This window comes from Hyaloscypha bicolor (genome assembly GCF_002865645.1).
Source record: "Hyaloscypha bicolor E unplaced genomic scaffold K444scaffold_55, whole genome shotgun sequence".
Classification (NCBI taxonomy): domain Eukaryota; kingdom Fungi; phylum Ascomycota; class Leotiomycetes; order Helotiales; family Hyaloscyphaceae; genus Hyaloscypha; species Hyaloscypha bicolor.
The window spans coordinates 322577-347251 of record NW_020194557.1 but is presented as its reverse complement, the minus strand read 5'-3'; the positions used below and the strand labels follow the sequence as shown (position 1 = coordinate 347251).

Sequence of the window (24675 nt, the reverse complement as noted above, 5' to 3'; positions counted from 1 at the left end):
ACGGAAAATTTATCTAGCCCCGTTGAGCCTCGGGTGCCAAGTCCTGTCCATGCCCCCATTGGAGGAAATTCAGCTGAAAATATAACCCCTCTCGTGACACCTGCACCAAAGAAAAAACTCATTGAGAGGTTACCAGCAGGAATACGACAATGGCCTTTTGGGGATGCTTCTGGAAAGAAGACAAACGATCTGAACAAGACTGTCCTGAAGAAGGATGATCAGAAGCGGGATCCTAAAACAGATGACCAGAAGAAAGACATTCAAAAGGAGCAGAATAAAGATGACCCGAAGAAAAATCAGAGGAATGATGATCTGAAAGAGCCAGAAGTGAGTCAGAAGGCTCTTGGTGGAACTGAGTTGAAGGAGACGGAAAAAGCACCCGCGAGCGTAAGTACAATCAAAACAGTATCGATAATTGACTAGTTCTAACTGACTCTAGGAGCCTTGGGAGAGCTGCAAGCTTGATATCATACCAACAACTTTGTCGAAAGGCCTGGCCGTCGACATAGTCACTATTCATGACCTAGACGAAAGCCCAGACACAGCTTGGATTTACGTTCCCGAAGCTCCAACCCAAAAGAGCCGCAAAAATGCATTTTACAATGATACAGAGTCCAAGCGAAGTAGACAATCCATCGAGGAGCGCATTCGGCAGCAGCCTCAAACACAGCAAACAATGCCTGATGCCTCCAAGAAAAGGAGAGGCTCAACAAAGGATGATGCCACACTAAGTTTCAAAGATGGGAAAATAACACAGGAAGGTAGAAAACAAAAGGTCAAGGAATGGGACATTCCAGCCGCCACTGATGGAAATGACCCTGCTAGACCCGGAGCATTGCCTTCACAAGCGGGACCATCAAACGGACCACCTCAACAGGATGAGCTTCGGACAGGGGAGACCAGCGGGGCCGGACCCTCTACAAATGAACTCGAGACCAAGGCAATTTCGTCCGCACAAGAAACGAAAGAAAACGCACCATCTGAACCAAAGAGGTCAAAAAGTAGCAAGAAGAGAAAGGGCAAAACGGCCTCTTCCAACACTTTACCGACTGGCGGACTTCTCCCACTAGTTCCTCAAGCACCCGAAGCAATTCCGCCAAAGCCTGAACGGATAGATACGGCGGTTGACGACCGCAGAGAAAGCAAAGAAATGGATGAGGGTCGAGCCTCCGAAAGAGATCAACGTTCTGGTCGCCAATCTACTGAAGTTGACGGATCGGAGCGAAGGAGACTTGTCCATCTGTTTCGAGAGCCTACCATGATCCCTGGAGCTTTCCCAGGGGCACGTATTCTGTCCTATACATATCCTAAAATGTCTGCTACGACAGCAGATGAGTACCTCGACAAGGCGGCTCAGAAGCTCTTGGAAAGTTTAATACAAGCGAGAGCGAAGCTGCCTCACAATAGGGTGCCCATAATCTTCGTTGGATATGGATTTGGCGGTCTTGTGCTTCAAAAGCTTCTTGTTTTAGCAGTCGACGCACCTGATGAGAGGAACAAGGATTCAGCTCAACTTCTGAGCATGATTGCAGGACTTGTCCTCTTAGACACACCATTTCCGGCAACCCAACAAGAAAACCAAACTGGAACGCTTTCTTTCCCTTCTAGCTCCAATGCCCGACAGGAACACATCATGCGGAGGCTCAAAGAAAGTGGGAGCAAGGTTGATATTGGAGCTCTTTGGGAGAAGTTTGACCAGAAGAGGGTGATTGATGGTCAAAAGCTTCCGATGATTTGGTTGCATACGTTTCTTGCGAAAGACCCATCTTCGGCGTCCAAGGTAAACATCGGTGCCTCAATTCAAAAGAAGACCAAGCTGACAAAGTATAGATACAACCAAAGCGACCATTGCGATGTCTCGCAGAGCATTCTATATTCTGTATGGCTATGGCCTCAGATTCAAACAGGAGAGGGCTATCCAGGTTCTCCAGTCCGAAGGACCCAATCTACCTCAGACTTGTGGAACAATTGCGCCGCTGCTTGTTGTTCAAAGCATCTGAAAGAAAAGAGCTGGAAGACCTTCTGAGGGAACTCGTTTCCTTGCCAGATGTGACAGTAGATGTCGAAGACGAGCAAGGGCGGTCTGCACTTCACCGTGCTGCTTCATCTTCAAATCATGCAGCCGTCACAGTACTCATTAGGAAAGGGGAAGCTGATGTTCTACACCAAGACACTGCGGGCCAAACAGCACTCCACGCAGCTATACGGACAGCGGCGGAGTTGAATCCTACCGAGAAAGAGGTTCAAAAACCATTCAAAGATGTCATTGAGCGATTGATGGAAAGCTCTGAAGATATCTTTCAAGTGGACAATGAGATGAAAACTCCATGGGGCTATTCAAATGAGCTGAAATGGATCGAAGAACTGAAAGACAACCGGGATATGTTCTCGGGTCCATCAACATCGGATGGAGTGCATTCCTTGGAGCTATTGACCAAGCCAGGAACAGTACAACTCAAAGCCTGCGAGAAAATTCGAGGAGATCTTGTGGAGTTCTATACAATCACCAAAGCGCAGAAAACCCAAGAAAAGCGCAACTCTGAAAGGTCGTACGTGGTAGACATGATCTATAATCTAGAGCCTCGAACAATTCTCGAGCGCTCCAGGCCGAGACTCACAGAGGAGGCCCTTCATTGCCGTTGGTTGCACGTTCCTGCAAATAACGTAAGTCTGACACCACGAGTCCGGTCCAGTAGTAGACGTCCTGCTAATGTTCGACTGTTCCAGGAGCAATGGGTACATGTGAGTCGGCTCGTACTACGTTTCTCCTCCTCTCTGTAACTGACCAACCGCAGGACCTTTTCCTCGCACTGAGAATCAAGGACAGTTCGATTGCCGGTCAACATGAAGGTATATAATATCTATTGTCCACTCGATTCCAAATGAACTGTCTTTATTCTGACAAATCGATCCCAAGGCTCAAGCCGACATACTCTCCATATGATAGCACAGGCAACCAAATACAAACAAGTAAGCGACTCATTTAGCTTTGATAGCAAAGTCTAATGTGATGTTTAGGTTTGTGAACCGCATTATTGGGAGACTGGGCAGGATGATCGCAAAGCTTCTCTGGCATCCAATAACACCGACATCTCCGGAAGCTCGATTATGTCAATGTCAACGGACACATTGGTTACGAACACTGTGACGATGGATAGAGATGCAATCGTCCTTTTTGTAAGTGTACAAATACGAGGATTGTCAAATCCATGGGAGTCCTGGTTATAACTGATACAATAATAGATGCCTATTCTAGCATATGAGCCGAGTGTACTACGTAAGAAAATGTCGAAGGCTATCCGGAGGGTCCTACGCAGGAAGGAAATCGAAGAAGAGAACAATGATTTACTCCTGATCACAGCATATCTTGGTGACACAGAAACTAAGGCTCTGCATTGCCGTCGAACACTGGACCAGTTTTCCTATCACATGTTAGACACAACAGAGTCTAGAGACAGAGACCAGGTTCTCTATCGGTGGGGACGCAAGAAGCTAGAGAAGACTGGCAAGGTTGATGATGTTCCCGTACTTATGGTGGATCAGCTTTGGCTTGTAGGTGTTGGGGGAGAAACCCTTTCCTATTTGGACTGCTTCATGAGATTTTCCTAAAACATTGTCCTCTCCTGAAACAATCCCAATGAAGCAATTGCTAACTCTCCCGTTACCTAGTGGGTATTGCATGATGGTGAGTCGAGCCTGAAATGAGTATTGATATTCCCTCTTCAAAGTACGAATGATTCACGGTATCATGAACGTTGCGTCGTTCCTCAGAAGCACCCGTTCACTACGGCCCAGTCCCCACTCTCCCAATCTAAAGTCCGAGTCTGATAAGAGCTGTGGCTGACAATGCTACTAGGCACTGTGATCACAAGCTTTCCCAGTGCCTGGGACCACCAGGAACCCCATGGGCTCAAAAAGAAGCTCGACGAAGAGATCAAGACAAATAAGCAGCGGGATCCCATTAGATCAGTCGACCACCTCGTCCATCTGGTCATCAAGCTCTCTGTCGACTTTCTTCGAAGGGATGCGCCCGGTGACATCAAGCTTCAAGAAGCATTTCAGTCATCCATCAACAATATAGTAAGAGCACCCCGTAAACTTTGCGTACACCTCCTATATCGCCAGAATGTCCCGCAAAAGCCCGTACATTGCGACATCTCTAGCCCAAGGCTGATAACTTGACTGTACAACATTTCGAGGCACATTCTCAATAGTAGAGCCTCGACAGATGTGCCTGAACCCTTCCATATTGACATTATCTGAATCCGCATTGTCGGCAGAGTAATGGCAGCAGCTCTTACGTGAACCTTGACGAACATTAAGTAAACAATGATCCGCTGACAACTTGCTAGGCCGAGCGTGAGGCAGAACAATTCAAACGCTTCAAAGCCCTTACGAAAAAGCTCAATATAAAAACTCTTACTGAGGCTCAGAGGACCAAAAACATTGAGAAACTATTTCAGCTGAACATCGAGACCCACTTGTTGGTCGAGATAAAAGATATTCAGGACGAATTGAATATCATCTCGTCGATTCTTGGGCAGCAAAGAGATGTGCTTAAGAGACTACATAAATTGTGTTCACCGGACAAAGTCACCGAAGAGGATTCGTCATCGCTAGAGAAGTCGAAGCAAAAGGGAGTTCGCGGAATTGACTTGATCCTAACCAAATCGGATGAGCGACCAGACTCGGCAGACAAGCCGAAACATAAGGGTATATTGCATCATGACGACGAGAAAGAAGAGGCACATCCACAAGAGAAGAAAAAAGAGAAAAAAGTTCGCTTCGGGGTCCCCGACGAAGACTCCAAAGATACCGAGAAGGAGACCCCAATCCTCAAAAATCGCAATCTTGTGGATGACAATCTTGCCATTGTGGTGGGCAATATCCGGATTATAGAGGATATGCAACAATATGCAGCAACAGTGCATACTTCGGTATTCGAAGCAACTTGAACACATACCTCATTGTACTAACACTACCTAGATCAACAACCTCCTGGATCTCAAACAGCGCCAAGCAAATGCGTGGGAAGCTCGATTTGCAAGAGAGGGATCGCAACAAAGCCAGCGGCAAGGCAATGTAAGCGCCGAGAACTGAATGCTCATTGGGCTTTTATTGTGGCTAATACAGATGCTTCTAGATCATGCTCGTTTTCACGCTTGTTACTATCGTCTTTGTAAGTGGATATAACCCACCTTTAGGCTGCCAGCTAACAATCCAACAAGCTTCCATTATCATTCATGTCTAGTTTCTTTGCACTCTCAGTCAATAAGTTCCCTAAGGATGCCCAGTCTGGGAACACGTCCTGGCCCTTGCACACGCTTTCCCTTTTGCTGTGTAAGTACTGTGCCCTAATTACTTCAGATACGGCTCTAATTCAATTCAACAGTCGGAATTTCGACATTGGTTTTCGTCCCACTCGTAGTCATTGCTCTTTACGTCAATCAAATCACGTCTTTCACTAAGGAAACTTTCAAGTCCTTCGTCCTCAGAGACAAGCAACCTACCGACGACTCTGAGGACAATGAGATTGAGGATGAACTGGATGAAGAGAGCGTCAAGGACAAGGACGAGGACGAGGACGATGACAGCACAAAAGCCGATGATAATGACGACGATATCGTCGAAGTCACCTCCGAAGATTCCTCGTGGGCCACGTATGCCCCGATCTTTGGGAGATGGAAATTTCATACCAGGATCCCGATAGTTCGAAAGCTTTGGCGGCGGCAGGTCTATCTCAACACCCGCGATGACGACAGTGACTACCTCTTTGACGAGGGCATTGAGATGGACTATCCCTTGCATCATTTACTCTCCAAATTCTCACTGCGGAAATTTATTTCATTATTCCAGCGCAAAGAGGTTGATTCTGACGACGATTCATCAATTCCGAGTTGGATGCTCGAGCCTTCAAGGCGGCGACAAGTTGTAGCAGAAGAGCATAGAAGGCGCGGTAGCTTTGGCTCTAGGTTATTTCGGAGGAGGCGCTCAGACAGCGATGAAATTGTTGAGGTTATTGAGGAAGAGTCAGACCTTCCTCGATCCCGAGTCAGTCGAGTATTCCGACCCGTTGAACGGCTGTTTCGAAGGCGGGGCCAGGACGAAGAGGAGAGTTCAGACAGCGATGACATCGTAGAGGTGTCTGAGGAGGATTCTGACCACCCCCGATTCCGAAGGCGGGCCCAGGACCAAGAGGAGAATTCGGATAGCGATGAAATTGTAGAGGTAATTGAGGAGGATTCTGACCACTCCCGATTCCGAGCGAGTCGAGTATTCGGACCAGTTGAACAACTGTTCCGAAAACGAGATCGAGACCAGGAAGCAGCTTATGCGGAGGAAACTCGATCGACTGACAGAGAAATTGGCGCTGCTTCTGGGTCGGATAGGCAGGAAGCTACCTCCATGGGATTGGGGGCCTCGCTGCCAGAACCTCTGAGACGTCTGTTTGTGCGGAGAAGGCGGGTTCACGACGTTGAAAGTGGTCTTGTGGACGAGTGAAGCCGTGTGGGCTCTATTCCCTTAAGATTCAGCCGTCGTGGCAGGCTCTGTTCATCTTTATGCCCACATGGTGATCCTCATTCTTGAATTGAACCCAATTCTGGGGTTGGTGTTCTATTCCCGTGGCCATTTCAATGTATAGAGTCTGGGTGGGACAATCGGAAAGGCCAAATTAGGAGAGACATATATCACCTCAGGAAACCAGTTTCTGGTGATTTCAAAGTCTCAAATACTTCAAAAAGTACGAGAGCATTGGCAATTTGATTGTAAAGGCTTAGGGTGGTCCAATTATAATGACATGAACGGGATGTTTCATACCTCGGTGCAGGAAATCGGTTTATAATCTTACAGTTTTTTTTATTTAACTTCTCCGCCACCAAGTATATCCTTGATATTAATTTGGCCGCTTCCCCTTGGCAACGGTTGAGACTGATTTGGCCCCTCTTTCCAACCGATCATATAAATCATCCTGAATGTAGCAGGTATTGTCCCATCCTCATTTCCATGCAGCTCTCGGTATATGCCCTCATTCGCGAGCAGAACGTCCTTCTTGATAGGTCCCGCTTCCCTCCCGAGGATGGCATTACTCTCTCCCATCGCCTGTAAATCTTGCATCAGAGCAAAGGTATCCGGGAAATCAACAATAATGTCATCCACATCTACAGTCAACATCTTGAACCCGGCTTTCTGTAACAGTCCTCCCATATCCCTCACATCCGCCAATGGAGAAACATGGGGCGAAACACCACCTCTCCGTTCTTGATCTGCCAATTGCAGAGATGTCCGCAGCTCGAAAAGGGTATCCCCTCCAAACATAGCTGCCATAAAAGGGGCATCGGGTTTCAAGACGTGGTTTATTTGCGCTAGCACAGAGGGGAGGTCGTTGATCCAATGCATGCTTAATGAGCTCAACACAGCATCGAATGTGTTTCCTTCAAAAGGGAGCCGTTCCTCATCGTCGAGCACTTCGCGTGTGAGGTTGATCTCCTGATTGAAGGGAAGGTCCGCATCACGGTACAGCATCGCCCGGGAAGAATCCGCAGCTGTGAGATGGGCGATGCGGGAGGATAGTGGAGGGGAGGTAGTCTTCGAAGGATCAGGATCGGGGTCTGGGAGAGTAATAGCTCGTGCTATATTGCAGGAGTTTGCCCCGAGGTCGAGAACATGGTTGAAAGTCCGATTTATGTCCTGCCAACTTCAGTCTCTAAACCTAAATTGAGGTGAAAATCTTACCAACAACCTCTCTGTTAATCTAATAGCTACTTCGTCCTTCAAATAATCGACCTGCCTACTTCTTTCTACGCTGGCAGCTGCTCTTTCTTTCTGCAAATACTTTGCATGCCTATCAAAGACCTGTAAAGTTGGATTCCCCGGAGCTTGGACTGCATAGTTTCGACGTATCAATATTCTCCGTCGAATTGCTGGTCGTGGCAAGAAAGGCCGTAATGTCGCAGGCTTCATGTCTGAGAATTACATAAACAATGTTCTGTTTAGATAACAAGACAAGGAAGAAGATGACGTCCAGGATAACTCTGGAACGGCTGAAGGCGGCTGGCCCCTGCAAAAGCTTGAAAAGCCGCTAGTGAACGGAGGGGAGCAACACCGCAACTCCGATCTTCAATCATCAAGCTCCAACACCGACAAAATCCCACAGCAGACCTGACGACAGCTGGCTTTCGCGCCACAATCATTCATCGGATGGAGTTCCACGAGCAGGGCTGATTCTTAGAAGGCTGTGCGATCTACCTGTGTCCCTGAGCATCTGCGCTGTCTGACGCTATCACGCGGCTCGACGCATGACCAAGCACTATCGTGGGAAGCACATCTGGCATCCTGCAGGCTGGATCTTGGTGGCATTGTCTGCATCTGGGTTGGCTCTATTACTGATAGCATTGTTGAAGCAAGAAGTGGAAAGAGGGACGCGACCAACCGCGCACTATGGCTTCTTCGGCTGCAGCGGGCTTCCTGAGCCGTGGGAATTCAGGGAATGGCTCCAATATGCGTGGTCTGGTGCAGTTTATCGCAGATCTGCGGAATGCACGAGCAAGAGAATTGGAGGAGAAGAGGATAAATAAGGAGTTAGCGAACATTAGGTCTGTACACTCCTGAAACCCGAGAGGAATAACGTTGTGGCTAACAGATCATTTCTACCACAGGCAAAAATTCAAAGGTATGCGAACATGTTCCTTTGCTAGCTTTGTCTTACTGATTGGGAAATGCAGACGGAAACCTCAGTGGTTATCACAAGAAGAAATACGTGTGCAAGGTCAGTTACCCTTGAAGTAACCGAGAGGCATCGCCCTGACGATCATCAGCTTCTCTATATATACATCCTCGGTTGGAATGTCGACTTTGGACATCTCGAAGCGGTCAATCTTATTTCTGCGAACAAATACTCGGAGAAGCAAATCGGCTACCTTGCAATGACCCTCTTCCTTCACGAACAGCACGAATTACTGCATCTGGTGGTAAATAGCATACGAAAGGATCTGATGGACCATAATGAACTATTCAATTGCTTGGCATTGCATGCTATTGCAAATGTTGGTGGTAGAGAAATGGGAGAGGCACTCAGTGGCGAGGTTCACAGACTTCTGATATCTCCGTGTGTATCAGCAGAAAGCTCTATTTGACAATTACTAATTCTCAGTAGGACTTCCAAAGCATTCGTCAAGAAGAAGGCTGCTCTGACTCTTCTCCGACTTTACCGCAAGCACCCAGATATCGTCCAGCCCCAATGGGCTGAACGGATCATTTCTCTAATGGACGATGCTGATATGGGCGTGGCGCTGTCCGTTACCTCCCTCGTTATGGCCCTTGCTCAAGACCAGCCGGAACAGTACAAGGGAAGCTATGTCAAGGCTGCCGCGAGAATGAAGCGAATATTGGTAGATGGTGAATATGCTGCAGATTACCTCTATTACAAGGTGCCTTGTCCCTGGATTCAAGTCAAACTGCTGAGATTATTGCAGTATTATCCACCTTCAGGTATGACGTTTGGCATCAAATAATCCAATATTGACTAATTCTACTCCAGAGGACACACATGTTCGGGACCTGATTCGAGAATCACTACAAAAAATCTTGAATCTGGCCTTGGAAATGCCAAAGAACGTGCAACAGAACAATGCCCAAAATGCCGTTCTTTTTGAGGCCATTAACCTGATAATCCACCTTGACACCGAACAAGCTCTAATGAAGCAGATATCCACGAGATTGGGAAAATTCATCCAGTCAAGGGAGACCAATGTCCGATATCTTGGATTGGAAGCCATGACACACTTGGCCGCAAGAGCCGAGACCCTGGATCCCATTAAGCAGCATCAAGCAATCATCATTGGATCCTTGAAAGACAGAGATATCAGCGTTCGACGGAAGGGCCTCGACTTACTGTACAGCATGTGTGATCAGACGAATGCTCAGCCAATTGTTGGAGAGCTTCTTCAATATCTGCAGAATGCCGATTTTGCTATTCGGGAAGAGATGGTGCTCAAAATTGCTATTCTGACGGAGAAATATGCCACAGACATTCAGTGGTACGTGGATATATCGCTGCGATTGATTGCAATGGCAGGAGATCATGTCAGTGACGAAGTATGGCAGCGAGTCATCCAGATCGTCACCAACAATGAAGAACTCCAAGTATATGCTGCACAAAACATCTTGCAGTATGTCAAAGCGGACCACTGTCATGAAACACTCGTTAAAATTGGAGGTTACATTCTTGGCGAATTCGGCCATCTGATCGCGGATGACAAGGGCGGCAGCCCAATCGAGCAGTTTCTTGCCCTCTATGGGAAGCTTCAAGGCTGTTCGTCAGGCACGAGAGCGATTATCCTCTCATGTTTCATTAAATTCGTCAATCTCTTTCCCGAAATCAAGCCTCGAATCATGTATGTTTTCGAAACATACAGCTATACTCTGGACTCAGAGCTTCAACAACGAGCATGCGAATATCTTGCATTAGCCCGTCTACCGACTGATGATCTCCTTCGAACTGTCTGCGACGAAATGCCACCTTTCCCCGAACGGCAATCTGCCCTTCTATCGCGGCTTCATCAGAAGCATGCAAATACAAGCGACAAGCGAACTTGGGTTGTGGGAGGAAAAGATGCGAATGCCAACGAAAGGGACTTCACCCTTTCAAAGAATCCTGGTCTCAAGCGGGCCTTCAGCAGCGCGAATGGCCGTATGCCACAATCCAATGGAGCCGCAAATGGAACGAACGGAATGAATGGCTATTCGGGGGTTACAAATGACCTCGCTGGCCTGAACATGAATGATGCAGGCCCTTCAGAACCAAAGACCCTCAAAGTTCCCAATTTGGCCAGTGCTGCTCATCTATCACCAGACTGGGAGATTGGTTACAACAAGCTGCTATTGAAAGGGGAGGGCGTTCTTTACGAAGATGGCCAAATTCAAATTGGAGTGAGGTCTGAATACCGAAGTCAAATGGCATGCGTCATTCTCTACTTCTCTAACAAGGCTCCTACTGCAGTTACCTCTTTCACCACAACCTTGGATCTGGAGCCAGCTGAGAAGGAGAATCTGAGTTGGGAGGTTAAAGGCTTACCAGAAAGCACCATCCACGAAGGAGCTCAGAGTCAGCAAATGATTATGTTCGAGGCCAAGAAGGTCTTCGACAAGAGCCCAACAATCAGAATCAGCTATTTGGCTGGAGCACTGCAGGCGCTTACTCTCAAGCTGCCAGTGGTGATACACAAGTTTATGGACCCGGCTGAACTTACTGCTGATGATTTCTTCAAGCGGTGGAAGCAGATTGGTGGTGCTCCACGAGAGGCTCAACGTATATTTGGGGTCAAAGGTGGAAAGGATGGCGGTCGTGAATTCAATGACTCGTTCATTCGAGAGACGGTCGAGGGTTTCCGATGGGGAGTTCTGGATGGCGTTGATCCGAACAAGAAGAACTTTGTTGGTGCGAGTGTGTTGCACACTGGTGACGGCGGAAAATTCGGGTGTTTGTTGAGACTGGAGCCCAATTATGGGACTCAGGTATGCTCCTACTCACATTAGCTCTTCTTCCAATACTGACGTTTATCTCCAGAAGGTTCGCCTTACGATCCGAGCCACGGATGAGAGTGTCTCTCCGATCCTGATCAAGCTCATGGAGGAGCGACTTGCGATTGGTGTATCTACGGCGCCAGAAACCACTGAGGCTCCTACCTTCCGGGACATTTCGGATGCATTTGGGAACGTTCTCGTCCCGTAACATAGCGAGCGGGGAAAGTAATTCTTCCGGTCATAATGTTTGAGTTTGAGTTGTATAATGTCTTACATGGCTGCATTTTCAAAAGGAGTTTCCTTGAGCGCATATTATGGTTGATAATTATCAACGATGCTCGACTAGCTGCTGTTGAACGCCTTCCGCTATGTCCAATATTTTCTCGTAATATATCATGAAGCCCGTCAAATTCTCGTGCGCCCGCGCGCTATTCCTTCATCAAAAAGGCTCTTTCGTCCTTGCTATCCTCTGTTCGCCCCACACAAGGCTGATCTGCCCACTCAGCTTCACTCCTATTCCCAGCAAGACTAGTAATTGCGAAGCTTATTCTTCTCTCATCGATATCTTTACCTCGCATTCTGTGATCTTAACGACGAACCCTTCCCTCTTCTCCGACTCCTGTGGAATGACGCGCTCGAACTTGAATCGCCGGAAAAGGGTGGCAAGAGTTTTAAGCATCTCCATTGTCGCAAATCTACCCACAATTAACTTTAACTCCCTTCTATGAAGGGAAGTGAAACTGACCCTTTTCCAACGCAACCCCTCGACCCAAGCGAGAACGGAATGTAGTGATCAGTGAGTGCTTTTGCCTCCGGCCTTAGCCAGCGATGAGGGTCGAAGGTTTCCGGCCGCTGCTCTTGGAATCAGTATGGACCAGAACTGGGAGGAGCGCTTGCCTCATATATAGTGCTATCATGATGAATTGCCACAATCGGCACACTGACCAAAGTTCCAGCCGGCAAGGATATACCCGCAACCATTCTCCCACCCTCAGGGACCACTCTCTCCAAGCCAGTGGAACTCGTCGGGCGGATCCTCATCACCTCTTTCAAGACCGCATTCAACAGTGGCAATCGACCCACCACCCCCTCGCTCGCAACCCAGTCCTCGCCTCTCTCCCCAGGAAATGCATCTCGCAACTCCTTCCACATCTCATCCTGCAAGACTTTGTCTCTACTCACGAAATCCATAACATGCGTCATCGTCACACTGGTAGTATGACTCCCGCCCCCAATCAGACTAATCGCTTCCGCAACGATCTCCTGCTGTCTCAGCGGCCCACCGGTATCAGGATCTTTAGCATCAAGCAGGAACCCCATGACGTCTTTCCTTCCCTCATCTTCGCCCTTCTCCTTCTTCTCCAATCTCTTCTTAAAAGCGAATGTTCCCACTTGACCAAGGTTCGTGAGAACTCGGAGACCGTTGTAGAAGAAAGGGTCAGGGAAATATTTCATGTACGGACGACTGGGGATAGGGAGATGGCCCATAGCGTTTAAGACGTCGGTGCGGACCTCTAGGGTGGTGATCAGGTTATGGATGTCCTTTCCCGCAGCCACGAAACCGAATGCAGCACCAAATGACCACTCGCCCATGAGATCGAAGGCTAAGAAATTCGCTATCGCTGTCAACCATTCTCCATCTTGAACTAAAGAGGTGAAGTCTTACCCCACGGCTGGAAATCAAAAGCTTCAGACTTAAGAGCATAATTTTGGAACCTCTTCACGAGCAAAGCGATGTGCGGATCCATGTAGCCCTCAAAATCCATCAGGTTCCGCGGCGAGAACGCGGCGTTCATCAGCTTCCATTTCCGGTTATGGACATCTGCATCCATGGTATTGAACAGGACTGGTTCGACTTGGTGGAATGGTATAGAGATATCAGTCACATTATTCTGTCCCTCTCTTTACCCAAAAAGAAGTGAAAATAGCTTATCTTCATAGAACGGCCCTTTAGGGAACCCATTCTTCCCTCCGTATACTTGAGCAAGGGCAGCTGGATCAGTGATCGAGACGTAATTTGGTGCGATTCGAACAATAGGGCCGAACTTGACGTGTTGAGCAAGAACCCATTTTGACTTCCTAGTCATTCGGCATTGGTAGACCAGTGGCAAGGAACTGAGTTTCGAGCTAAAGGGGCCAGGGATAAAGCCAAGAGGGTGGAATGCAGTTTGGTATACATAATACACAATCTTCGAATGTCAGCTCATGATTAGGGATTCATTGCATGGCCATGTCGTGGAAGAAGTGGAGTTGGCGGACTCACGAGTAAGGTGGGGAAGATTAGTATTGGAAACGGTTCGCAGGTTAATGCTTCATGGATGGAGGAGAGCAACTTCATGGTTGAGGTGATGGGAACCCGAGGGTTTGGACCTCGTCTGTGTGAGGTAAGATCGACATGAGCTGGATCGTTGGAATTCTTGGTGATGTGCGTGGTTATCGATGGAGACTTGGGGCGGGGTGGTGGGGCAGATGCGGGTGCTGCCGATGATCGGCGTGGTACAAATAGCCTTCCTCTTTGGATGGCTTGCATCTTGGCTAGATTTGCATTTGATTGGTGTTTGAAAGAGCTTGGCGGTATTGGAGAAAAGAGTTTTGACGGATTTTCATGTTTTTTTGAGAAGTGCTTGTAGAGTGTTTGTGTCAATTTGTATCCCAATTTCTCCAAAATCCAAGAACTCCTTTTAGATCCGAGGCTCTTTCCCCTCCTCATTATTATGCTCCCCAGAACCTCCAAACATTACCCGACTCGAAATCCCCCTTTTGACAATTATTAAGTCCCATTACCTCGAAAGAATTCAATTCTCAACCACTTCTGTAACACCCCCCTCCTCATCGACAGGCTTCACCTTGCCCCTCTCAAAAATCCCCTTCTCCCTCCCCTCCCTCCTGTAGTTCCCCAACTCCACCTCCACAACATCCCCATACGCACTCCCAAACACATCATCCATTCTCTCGAGCGTCTTTCCCTTCGTCTCGGGTACCAACCAGAAAACTAAGCTCCCCATTACCACCAAACAGCTCGCGAAGAAGAAGAAAAAGCCGCCTTTCCACTCCGTGAGCATGGTTGGGGAAGCCCGAGCGATGGCGAATTGGGAGAGCCATTGCGTTGCGGTGCAGATGCAGGCTGCGAGCTCTTTGATGCGGATGGGGAATATTTCGGCACAGTAGACCCAGACTACGCCGTTCCAGGCGAAGGAGAAGAATGCCTGTATACTATCAGTAAGATGGACACCCTCCTTCCCCCATTTTGGGATGGTGGATAGAACGTACGGCATAGATGTAAACGCAGACAATAGCAATCCAACCAGCGACACTCTTCTCCTGGGGCTTCGAGAGGTCGATATGTTTGGCGGTGACGAAAGCACCGATGTACCACAGAGCCAAACTCGTACCGACAGAGCTGGTAAGCAGTAGCTTGCGGCGGCCTAAACGATCGATAAAGAAAGAGAGGGAGAGGATAGTGGCAATTGTCTTGACCGCTGCGTACATGCCTATTCCATTCAATCAGCACACACAGCCCACACCCACACTTCAGCCCTTCCCCCCGAAAATTGCAAACGCCTACAGGGGGAGGGACATACCAGAAGCCAACAACACAACCCTCGTCCCATCAAACCCAATACTCTTAAACACAGTCGGCGTATAAAAATTAACTGTTAGGGGGTCAAAACAAGCAAAGAAGCAGGGCAGAAGTAACCATACCCCCCTGAATCCCGGTCAAATTCTGTCCAAACATAAGCCCCAGCGCAATCAGAACCCTTTCCCTATTCCCCTTCCAACAAAGCTCCTTAAACAAGCCCAACTTTCCGCCACTATGTCTATGCAGCACCCTCGGTGGCGGCGTATCTTGCATGCGAATCGCATCCCCAATCTCCTCCATCTCGCGATTCACGAGTTCATGATCCGGATCAAGTTTTCTAACCCAAGCTAGGTTCTTGCGAGCTTGGAGTTTGTTGCCTCTTTTGACGAGGAGGCGGGGTGACTCGGGGAGGATGAAGATAGCGGCTAGGATTAGCAGGGCAGATGGCACGATCTGCACGGCAAGGGGGATCTGCCATTGTCGGGAGGAGGTGGAGGGGATGTATTCGTTTACGATGTAGTTGCACCAGTAGCCCATGAGGGAGGAGAGCTGGTTGTTGATTTCGTAGATGCCGACGAGGGAGCCGCGGATTGATGGGGGCGCGAGCTCGGCTATGTACTGGAAATGGATGAGTTGATTGAGGGAAGAGGGGTGCTGAGAAGGAGAATCACCAATGGGACGACAACAGTGGCACCCCCGGTTCCGATACCACTGAAGAATCGGCCTGCAAACATCAAGGGCAGCCCACCATGACAGAACGTCTATCGTCATCAGCACACACAGACGCCAGTCCACCGCCTTCGATTCAAGACAATAAGAGAGTACAAACCTGCATCACCGCGCCAACTAGGTACACAGCTCCGGACGCAATCATCGCCCCTCTCCTTCCCCAGTATTTCATGACACCGAAAGTCCCTAGGCTCCCGACCAATCCGCCAATCTGTAGCAGTGAGACGATATTACCCGTGACATTGTTATATTCTTTGGTGCCAACAGTGGGAAGGTTGAAATCTCGGTAGAAAGATGGGAGGACCAAGACACCAGCTATAACGCCGTTGTTGTAGCCGAACATCCAAGATCCAAGACAGGAGAGGAAGGTCAGGTAGTAAATCCGGGGATTATGTGGTGACCGAGGTCTAAGAGAAGAGATACGACCGAGAGTCGTGGCCGCCATAATGAAAGATGACTATCGTCCGGTGGTAAATTTGAACAATGGCGTAAGATCTCGAGAGGAGTGGTTAAGTGTGTTTTCATTGAAAGGATGACTGAATGCTATGTTAATCGGAACAAATGATGAGTATAGCAGGTATAATTGTGTGGGCAAACGGGAAGACAATTGGTCTTTCCAATGTACAGTTTTCAATGGCAATGTACTACACTGAGCAATATTTGCACGAGGGGGCTTGGTCGTTCAAATAGAGAGAGGATTGAAAAGCGGGGCAGTGATCGTGACTCGAGTCCAGACTGAATTGGCTAAGAACAGACCGACAACGGAGTTTTGAAGAAGTGATCTGCAAGGCATCGAAGTTTTCAATGAGAGGAAGTCTCGAGGTACATAATTGTGGGGACAGATTATTGAAAAGTGGAAGGGAGTCATGAGGCTTTTAATTGGTTGCCCCGCGGGTAAGGATTCAAGAGAATACTAACGATTTTGAACACGGCAGGTGTACCGAACTAAAGGTACAAATGATACAAATGCGGTCCAGTAGCGGTTAATTTCTCTGATTCCGTGATAAAGCTCGTAATTGAGAAGCGAAATCGGAGCAGCAAATCGGAGCAGCACTTGCTGTGAGGAGAATAAGTGGCTGTCAGAAGGTATTTGTAGCAGACTTCGGGTATTGAAAGGAGTCAGCTGTCGTGCTGTTCACTTGGACCAATTGCCGCCAGATGCCGTGCATTTGTATCGTTGGAATATGCTATTTGCTATACAGCAATTCAGCATGATATTTTGTCATATTTTACCCCTCATTTACCCCTCATTTTTGTTGCACAGTGTTGGCCGCTCTGGACACACTGCGAACGCTTCCAATGACGCTCATGCCGCAATTTCCGCCATGCAGCAATTCCTATCTCCATCATGGCGACTGTCCATGCCCTGATATGTTCCCCGCACATCTAGACTTTCCTCCAATCTGTCATGGAGCGGTTCACGCATCCCAAACCCGCAACGTCCACAACCTTCTCATGCCATGAAAGTAACACACTCATGGCGGCACCACTGCTTTCATTCTGAGCCCCTGGTCTACCGCCCATTTGTGAGAAGCCAGCGCCGGTGCTCTGAGGCGTGAGTGTTGAGCCGCGAGAGGGAGTCTTGCCAAATGTAGCAGAGGCAGCCATGCCTTTGTATCTGCGCGCAGAGAGAAGTCAGCATCTTGCCCAACTTTGATAGTTATCATCTGTCAAGTCAGAAGGCCTTGGAGCATCATGCCTCAACGTCGATGTTGGCACTGGCGAAATCAAAATCTCCCTCCGACTCTAGAAATTCCACGTTGACCCTGAGACACTATGAAACCTCCGGGAACAGATCTGTAGTGGAAACCTCCGCCTAGATTCTGCCTTAACATCTGCCGTAATACTCGGCCAGCCAGAGCATTGAATGTAGAACCGGACCAGAGAGGGTGGACAAAGGAGGGCAACGCACAAGTATTTCATCAAGCAGTCAACCACCTCACTGCCCCCTTCACTTCCCCAAATCCTGCCCAGCATACCCGAAATTTCACTCGCTCTAATCCCCTGCAACACCTCAACCACAGTCCCCAAATGAATCTCCTTCACATTAGCATCTCCACCATATGGTGCACTCTCCAGCGCGCCTCTTAACGCGCCCTCTGCATCGCCTCCTCTTAACAGCTGCCTAACTTGCTGCCCAATCGACCGAATCTCTGACTCTGAGACTGGGGCAAGAGTCGGGTGGAGCGTGGAGGTGTCGAAGTTGGCGGAGGAGTCCGGATCGAGGGCGTCGATGTTGATTGTGCGCCAGTTGTCCGAGAGGGAGGCGGACGTCACCTGCTGGATGATTGACATCTTTGCTTTGGTGTTCTAGAGAAGTAACGTGGCGATAAGTTGATAGAGCGAGGGGTGCAGAAGGTGTATCGTGGTCGTGGTCGTGCGGAGGAGGGGTGAAATGGTTGGTGGGGTCGCCGTGAGGCGGTGATGGCTGCGCTGTCTGTTTCGGGCGCTGAGAATGAATCGAGCCGAATCGCAGTTGCCGATGGTCTTGTGCACTGCAGCTGAGTTGGGTGCAGTCTTCTCTTTCCTCCGTCTTGTGCTGCACGCGTTGCTTTTGCTGTTGTCGATCCTGTCGTGTTGCTTGTGGTGTGCTGCGCCGTGCTGCCGCATCATCAGAACTCGCTTGGCCTCAACCCACTCCGTCGCCCCTTCCACACCAACGTCGCAAAACCTCCTCCATACCGCCTTCACAACGCCCCCCACGCCAATTCCCACCCCCCCCCCCCCCCCCCCCCCCCCCCCCCCCCCCCCCCCCCCCCCCCCCCCAAACGCCCCCCCAAATCCACCTTCCCAAAGCGGCCCTCTGCATCCAACCCGTCCCTCACGTTCGAAGCATGAGTGGCTGTGCGCGGGATTCCGACTGTCTGGACAACGGGTCTTCTGTGCATATTCCAGAAGAGCCCTCCTGCACCAGCTTGCATCCACGTGTCGATCCCCAGTCCACTCTATCATATTCTAGCACTGCCTCCAATTCCTTGGAATAGCATCCACATCCTTCCAATACGACGGGATGAAACGAGGCCCCATGCCCTTCGTACCACAAACATGTCAGCCATTCTCAACGTTCAAGGTGGTATCAAGTTTTATACGTGGCGCGCTGTTTCGTTGTTTTTTCCAGCGGCCAGGGTTTTTGCAATAAGATGCGTGTTTGATAGTCGCGCTATCCATAACCCAGTACCAGCCAGTACTTTGCTTTTTGGGGCGGGAATCCGGAGGGACGGGATGAGGTGGCGTGTGGGCGAGTCCTCGGTGCTTGGGATCTGTCGAAATGCAAGATGTGAGTTGTCATCTTGATCATCTCGGTCGCCTTGGCCCTTCTGCTTCTTTCTGCTGTGGCATTGTGGAATTCTAAAAGTGGCAGCCTGATGAAACGAGTTCGTTTTGATGCTTTTGATGATCCCAAGGTCTGGCCTTGGAGAAATGGACACTTCAAGTTTGAGGCTCAGAGATAGCGAAGATTAAGTAGTTTCTTATTATCTAATTTCGATGCCCAGAACGCTGTTATCGCTGACTGAGCTGTAATCCCAAAAGGCATTCTTTCTTCCAGTCTTCTTTCTTCCTGTCCTTCTCTGCAGAAGATCTTCATACAGTCTATGATGGGTATATGATCGTCTCCACAGCCAAGTCCAAGCCATCCCTGTCCCAACAAATCGATCAGGATCCAGCCCCGTGAAGTATCGGGGCAGCCATTGCAAACCATACCAGAAGCCGGGTCCACAAACACAGGAAGTAATGACAACATAAAATAATACAGCAAAAATGGTGTTGAAAACATGAGACGATATCGCAGCAGTTGAGAAACAAGAGCCCAGCTGCCAAAATTTCCTATCCTATACAGTGCTAGTCGGTGCCCGCGAGGGCACACGAGCAAGCTCCAACCATCAAACAAGATGTAAAAAGGTGTAAACCAACATGTCTATATGCGCGATCGAAAACAGTTTTGCCAAGCCTCCCAAATTTTTCGCTCCCAAGATTCCCATTTTGTGTAGCCAGAAAACAATAACAAGGTGGTGATACAAGAGTATTCAGACACCTCAAACAAATGAGACATGGAAATCAAGGAAATTCAGGAAAAGTACAGATCCCCGTTCTAGATGCAACGCCCCTCGCCCAACATTTGTGTATATTCCAGACCGAGAGGGAAGGCGAAAGTAGCGAGGGCGTGGACGCTGCGCTCTGTACTGTAGATCGAGACTCGCGGGTACGAAGCAAGGAGATGGTGTATCGTACGATGAACTTTTGGGGTATGCGGCCGGAATTCGAGACAGTGGGCGATTGATGAAAGCAGGAATGCCGATGGGAATGAAGGAGAATCGTCGCAAGTCGTGGGTATGATGATATTGTACAGGAAGGCCGAAAAACTCGAGGCAGATGCGATATTAAAGATCTTGTTTATGCCAAATTTGTAATCTTGAGAATGGAAGTCGAGAGGATGCATGTTGAAAGCAGGATCGAGACGGTCGAGACGGGGCTGAAGTCGATGCAAGGGATGAATCCTGCGTTTGCGACGAGTCGCGGACTTTGTCTCGGTGAGGTCTTGCTGTTTGTATCGCTCGGAGGAGTCGATGGGAGACCGAGGATATCGCCCATCGTTACCTAGGCTTCGGTGGAGGAGGTTTTGGCAGGCCTGTTGTATCGTAGGCGCCGCGGCCCATGTTGCATGAGTGCACTTCTCTGGTGATCATCTTGAAGATGTGTGGAGTCTGTGGAGAGGAACATCTTGGTCAGCGCTGGTTATATGTTGTCTGGCGGGGAGATTCGCAAGCTGCAGCGGTTGCCACGGTCTGGAATATTCATATGTGCTTACTCGCAGGGTGACTCACGTTGCTTCGTTGCTTCGGTTGCGCAAGGCTAGCTGCCTCCTGAAATAGGGGAACGGTGATTCCGAGGAACTTCTAAAAAAGTACCTGTATGTTGCTGCAAGTGCTGCGCCTGCGTTGGTATGGGGCAACAACTTCTTTTTCTGTGCTGTGGAGGAGCGTCGCTGAAGTTCCCAAAAGAATGTCTATGGAATAAATTCTCGAAATTATCGGCCGGGGCGGCACTTATATTGAGTCTGTTAAGATTTGGGCTGCTTTGACAATCTTAGACTTTGCGACAGTGTCTGCGACGGCGCGAGTGTGCTGGGGGCGGGAGCTGTGACCTTAATGCCGGCGCTGGTGTGGAAAGGTGTCTAGCCGATGTGGATCGCGAATCTCAGGGAACCTGCGTGAACTGCAGCCGGCAAAAGTGGATGATTGACAGGTTCTTATAAAGGCTGGTGCCTGTGGTGCAGAATGCTGTGATAGGCGTGGGGTGGGAGTGAAGTGTGTGTGTGAGTCTTCGATGTGCGAGTGAGTAACAGAATATGCAGGCAGGATGGCAGCAGGAGGATGGCCAACAGCAGCAACGTCGTAAGGGAAGGTGACGATGGTTTACAAAAGAAGAGTCAAAGAATATTTTGTGTGCAAAGGGGGGGGGCTCGGCTTGTCTTATATTGCATGCCAGACCAGGGAGCAGATCAAAAAAAAAAAGGTCCAGGGGAACTTGAGCCAAAGTCCAGGAGGAGGGATGATGATGCTTGACGGCTGCGCGGGACTAGGGGAACACGGAAGGAAAAAGACAAATCGAAATGAGCAGCCCAGACGAGGACTTGCAGGGCTGGCTTTGGGCAGTAGTGGCCGTGGGCAATAAATATCAGTGGAACTTGTTAGTATTGCTATAATTAATCCCAAATCCTGCCCTTGGGAGCACACTGGGACTCATCGCGTTGCTGGGCACGGGCCGGACGACGCGAAAAAGTAACTGTGGTTGGAGGAAAAAGGGGCTGAAATCCGCGAAATGGCCGTGAAGGGAAAGGGGGCAGCCACACGAAACGGGGGCACGCTGGAGCAGCACCCTCGACAGATGCTCAACTGGCCATGGCATGACGCAGCGTGAGGTGTTCCTGGGTGCCCGTTGGCCCCCCTTTCGAACGTGGCAAGAGAGAGGGTTCATCCTTGGGCTGGAGATGAGAGCAGCATGCGCATCTCCAATTTGCCTGGGCTGCGTGTTTTCGGTAACCGTCACTAACTACTCTTGGACCCCATCCTGCACAGAGTTGGCCCGTATTCCTTCCAGCGTTTCGCGGCCTGAACATCGGCATGCTCGCTTTGCACGACTCAGGGAAACGTCTTGTTGCCTAACTCTGAGATGAACTACTACTGTATGGAGGAACTAGCTGCGGTCCTCCAAACATTCTGGAAAAAGTTTGGTGTGCGAGCGTGTTTCCACGGCCGAGCCCCGAATCCCCTGCATCAGCTGGAAATTAAACGCCTAAGCTGCAGCCCAACCGCCCCGGGCTGCACCATGCCTGAAAAGGGGGAAAACGAGGCAAGCTCGTCGACATGGATCCCAGGATCAGGCGCTGTTGGGAAGCTTCGGAGCATGGAAGCCAAGGGGCCGCTTCCCGGGAGCAGGGGTGGAAACGACTTCTTGGGATTTGGGCTTTTTGCTACGCTCCACTCTCGATGGCTCCAGCCTCCAACAGTAGTCCAACTCCAGGGCCAACGCTGGCCGCTGGCGAGATGGTGTACGGCACTGTAGACGCAGTGATGAGGTTTCAGCACGCCGGGAGGGGAGACCTTTCAAGATTGCTTCAAACCAACATCTCGAGAAACAGCGCTTCGGCGCAGAGCGATATCTCGGACACGCTCCGCACCTTCACACGCTTCGTCACTCCAATCCCGCCCTCGGCCTGGCGCCGTGATTCAAGCAGAACAAGCAACAAACTCCTACTGCTCGCGCTGCTTCTGCCTGTCCGGCTGTGCTGAACTGTGACTCTGCGATACGTGCACTCTCGCAATACATCGACCAGTACAAGTCCCAGTGCCCGCGGGGCGACGCCTCACTCGGCGTTTGAGCTCTCAGTGGCTCGAAGCGTCCATCCCATTAGCCACTCCCGAGTCGCAAAACACAGTCATACTTGGAGGCGATGACCAGTATCAGATTCGGTACTAACGAGAGGTCGCTTTCAGGCGCCGTGTCATTCGGGTGAGCGAAGTGACTGATCTGCACCCAGATTGATTGACGGAATCACAGATCGGCCTTGGAGGCTTCGGGAGGGTGTTTGAAAGGGGTCAGAGAAGACAGGAGCAAAGGTCACGTTCCCTCACCATGTCCATGGGTGATGGAAGCTGGCTTTCAGTTGTTCTTGAGTCTTGACAAGGGGCTGTCGTGGCATCCTGCAGCCTGCATGCGTCCCGGAGTCCCGAGAGTCCAAAATTGATCCAACCTTTCTGGTCCTGCCCTGGCCGTCCGAGAGAGTGTCCACACCGCGGCTCCTCAAAACGAAGCCGGTCGGCACTTCGACCCATCGCAGGTGCAGGAGTTCGTCGACCTGACAGTATTAGCGCATGCGCTCGGCGATCGTATGCGATGTCCCTGACAGCAGCCCTCCGAGCTACAGCTGTTCCTGCTTCTGAGGAACATATTCTTTTTTTACAATTTTTATTCCCCTTTCTCGAAAGTTACAACTTGCGTCGCCAACTTGCATCGCCAACTTGCGTGTGACCAGCACCACGCATGGCACTGTGGAAGCAATACGGATGCGTTACTTTGCCTTCCTCTCCAAGTTTTTCGGGCCTGTCGAACCTTACACTGCCCAGAACACAGATCCAACAACGTGCATAACGAAAACGTGGTCTCAATCAAATCGTAAAGTATGAAACGAGTCCGCATCGATCAGGAGATAGGTCAGCATGCTTCCTTTGTTTGCTCTGACAAGTTCGCTCTCTCCCGGGAGTCGGAATTTGTTTGTTCGCATGCTGCCGAACTTAACACGGGCTCGTATCCTCTCGCCGTGGAACTGGCTCACTGAGGTGGCCTCCTTCAGCCCTCGTGTACCTGCGTAACGCCTGCGATGTCTTCTTTTTAAAGATATCAGCATGCACAATAGACTCGTCTCTCCAATCGGTCCTATCGTGCGGTCTCACTGTGCTTTGTGCCTTGCCTCTGCCACAGATCGACGACGTCCTTCCGGCATGGGCATTGCCGTCTACACGGCAGCGGCATCGAACATGCCCCCTCGCCGACCGGCCTCCCCAACTCGCTCGCGTCTTTCGCAACTTCGTTGGTCGTTCGTTACATGCGACCAGGCACATTTTGCCGGCAAAGTACTGGTAGAAAGCTGTTTCTCACAACACGGCAACCACCCACACCTCGGCAACCCGACCGCTGACGACGATGTTGCCAGCCGGGACGGCCCTTCTCTGCGTCGCTCATCCCTGACAGCTCGCGTGGAAAGACAAGTCCGACATTCTGAAGCCGCACGAACATGCGAGCTTGAAGCGAACCACCTCAAGCGCAGCCGTTTGGGTTCGCAAGACAAGGGTTGAGTTGAACAGTCAGAAACCGAACCTGGCCTGGTCCCCCCCCCCGGTGCCCCCCCTGGTTGGTTCATCTCAACTTTGGATCCCTGTCGCTCCCCTTCGTTCCACACATTACTTAAGTTAACTTACTGTACTAGCGGGTGAGCTCCTCTCGGGCCCGCACACCTTGCATGAAATTAAGACCAGAAGCCTTCTGGAAGCTTTCTAGTGCAAATCTCAAACCTTTCCACCGCCCGCCCCAAGTCAAAACTCGTGATTTTTCGGGTCAGGTCAGGGTCATCCCAAGTTCCCAACCAACCTCTCTTTCCACAAATCTCAACGGTTGCTGGATCCGAGAGTTTGGGCCCCTAGGCATTGCGGGCGACGTAATCTCCGCAATTCGTACCGACCAGACGGGATCAACCCCGTTTTTGAAAGCTGACGATCTACGGAAGATTTTTTCTCTTGGGTCTTGTCCCTCTTTTCTCGCATGAACGAGCTGTCAAGCATCCTACA

At 49.9% G+C, this 24675-nt stretch overlaps 9 protein-coding genes across 9 annotated transcripts; 3 read left to right on the top strand and 6 right to left on the bottom strand.

The window, feature by feature from the left end:
- Positions 1–2861: 2861 nt before the first annotated feature.
- K444DRAFT_359805 (uncharacterized protein) lies at positions 2862–6680 on the top strand. The gene is made up of 10 exons (XM_024872169.1): positions 2862–2970; positions 3019–3177; positions 3244–3552; positions 3670–3685; positions 3857–4080; positions 4353–4937; positions 4987–5082; positions 5144–5179; positions 5229–5340; positions 5393–6680. The coding sequence occupies exons 1-10, from the start codon at positions 2941–2943 to the stop codon at positions 6499–6501; spliced, it is 2676 nt and encodes an 891-aa protein (XP_024738873.1). The 5' UTR covers positions 2862–2940; the 3' UTR covers positions 6502–6680.
- Positions 6681–6858: 178 nt separating this feature from the next.
- Positions 6859–7962, bottom strand: K444DRAFT_642202 (S-adenosyl-L-methionine-dependent methyltransferase; the record flags this gene model as incomplete). Its single annotated transcript, XM_024884709.1, has 2 exons — positions 6859–7689; positions 7735–7962. The coding sequence occupies 2 exons, from the start codon at positions 7960–7962 to the stop codon at positions 6859–6861; spliced, it is 1059 nt and encodes a 352-aa protein (XP_024738872.1).
- A 537-nt stretch (positions 7963–8499) lies between these two features.
- K444DRAFT_525438 (Adaptor protein complex AP-2 alpha subunit) lies at positions 8500–11731 on the top strand (the record flags this gene model as incomplete). The annotated part of the gene is made up of 7 exons (XM_024874446.1): positions 8500–8594; positions 8658–8671; positions 8724–8767; positions 8817–9106; positions 9155–9489; positions 9539–11514; positions 11567–11731. 7 exons carry the CDS (start codon positions 8500–8502, stop codon positions 11729–11731), a joined length of 2919 nt encoding a protein of 972 aa, XP_024738871.1.
- A 336-nt stretch (positions 11732–12067) lies between these two features.
- Positions 12068–13941, bottom strand: K444DRAFT_586744 (cytochrome P450; the record flags this gene model as incomplete). Its single annotated transcript, XM_024877991.1, has 6 exons — positions 13787–13941; positions 13457–13712; positions 13190–13390; positions 12405–13139; positions 12269–12380; positions 12068–12218 (listed from the first exon to the last, which is right to left on the bottom strand). The coding sequence occupies exons 1-6, from the start codon at positions 13859–13861 to the stop codon at positions 12068–12070; spliced, it is 1530 nt and encodes a 509-aa protein (XP_024738870.1). The 5' UTR covers positions 13862–13941.
- Positions 13942–14108: 167 nt separating this feature from the next.
- K444DRAFT_611179 (general substrate transporter) lies at positions 14109–16274 on the bottom strand. The gene is made up of 6 exons (XM_024879896.1): positions 15933–16274; positions 15775–15864; positions 15226–15721; positions 15105–15176; positions 14794–15014; positions 14109–14729 (listed from the first exon to the last, which is right to left on the bottom strand). The coding sequence occupies exons 1-6, from the start codon at positions 16173–16175 to the stop codon at positions 14319–14321; spliced, it is 1533 nt and encodes a 510-aa protein (XP_024738869.1). The 5' UTR covers positions 16176–16274; the 3' UTR covers positions 14109–14318.
- A 708-nt stretch (positions 16275–16982) lies between these two features.
- On the bottom strand, positions 16983–18402 carry K444DRAFT_558661 (Arp2/3 complex 16 kDa subunit ARPC5). The gene is made up of 2 exons (XM_024876837.1): positions 17745–18402; positions 16983–17450 (listed from the first exon to the last, which is right to left on the bottom strand). Exons 1-2 carry the CDS (start codon positions 18125–18127, stop codon positions 17219–17221), a joined length of 615 nt encoding a protein of 204 aa, XP_024738868.1. The 5' UTR covers positions 18128–18402; the 3' UTR covers positions 16983–17218.
- Positions 18403–19215: 813 nt separating this feature from the next.
- Positions 19216–20226, bottom strand: K444DRAFT_359535 (uncharacterized protein). The gene is made up of 2 exons (XM_024872168.1): positions 19798–20226; positions 19216–19657 (listed from the first exon to the last, which is right to left on the bottom strand). Exons 1-2 carry the CDS (start codon positions 19881–19883, stop codon positions 19306–19308), a joined length of 438 nt encoding a protein of 145 aa, XP_024738867.1. The 5' UTR covers positions 19884–20226; the 3' UTR covers positions 19216–19305.
- Positions 20227–23189: 2963 nt separating this feature from the next.
- On the bottom strand, positions 23190–23633 carry K444DRAFT_359492 (uncharacterized protein). Its single transcript, XM_024872167.1, has one exon. The coding sequence runs from the start codon at positions 23528–23530 to the stop codon at positions 23300–23302; it is 231 nt and encodes a 76-aa protein (XP_024738866.1). The 5' UTR covers positions 23531–23633; the 3' UTR covers positions 23190–23299.
- A 103-nt stretch (positions 23634–23736) lies between these two features.
- On the top strand, positions 23737–24186 carry K444DRAFT_662131 (uncharacterized protein; the record flags this gene model as incomplete). The annotated part of the gene is made up of 1 exon (XM_024886660.1): positions 23737–24186. The coding sequence occupies one exon, from the start codon at positions 23737–23739 to the stop codon at positions 24184–24186; it is 450 nt and encodes a 149-aa protein (XP_024738865.1).
- Positions 24187–24675: the final 489 nt, after the last annotated feature.

Coding starts and splice junctions, on each gene's coding strand:
- K444DRAFT_359805 (XM_024872169.1), top strand. CDS start 2,941: ATGATAGCACAGGCAACCAAATACAAACAA. Junction 4,081..4,352: donor AGTCATCCATCAACAATATA/GTAAGAGCACCC, acceptor ACAACTTGCTAG/GCCGAGCGTGAGGCAGAACA. Junction 5,083..5,143: donor AAAGCCAGCGGCAAGGCAAT/GTAAGCGCCGAG, acceptor AGATGCTTCTAG/ATCATGCTCGTTTTCACGCT.
- K444DRAFT_611179 (XM_024879896.1), bottom strand. CDS start 16,175: ATGTTCGGCTACAACAACGGCGTTATAGCTGGTGTCTTGGTCCTCCCA. Junction 15,015..15,104: donor GGTTGTGTTGTTGGCTTCTG/GTATGTCCCTCC, acceptor TGAATGGAATAG/GCATGTACGCAGCGGTCAAG. Junction 14,730..14,793: donor TCTGCGTTTACATCTATGCC/GTACGTTCTATC, acceptor GATAGTATACAG/GCATTCTTCTCCTTCGCCTG.
- K444DRAFT_558661 (XM_024876837.1), bottom strand. CDS start 18,127: ATGTCAATCATCCAGCAGGTGACGTCCGCCTCCCTCTCGGACAACTGG. Junction 17,451..17,744: donor GACTGCTTGATGAAATACTT/GTGCGTTGCCCT, acceptor CTCTGCGCGCAG/ATACAAAGGCATGGCTGCCT.
- K444DRAFT_359535 (XM_024872168.1), bottom strand. CDS start 19,883: ATGTCTCATTTGTTTGAGGTGTCTGAATACTCTTGTATCACCACCTTG. Junction 19,658..19,797: donor ACAAAATGGGAATCTTGGGA/GCGAAAAATTTG, acceptor TGTATAGGATAG/GAAATTTTGGCAGCTGGGCT.
- K444DRAFT_359492 (XM_024872167.1), bottom strand. CDS start 23,530: ATGCGGACTCGTTTCATACTTTACGATTTGATTGAGACCACGTTTTCG.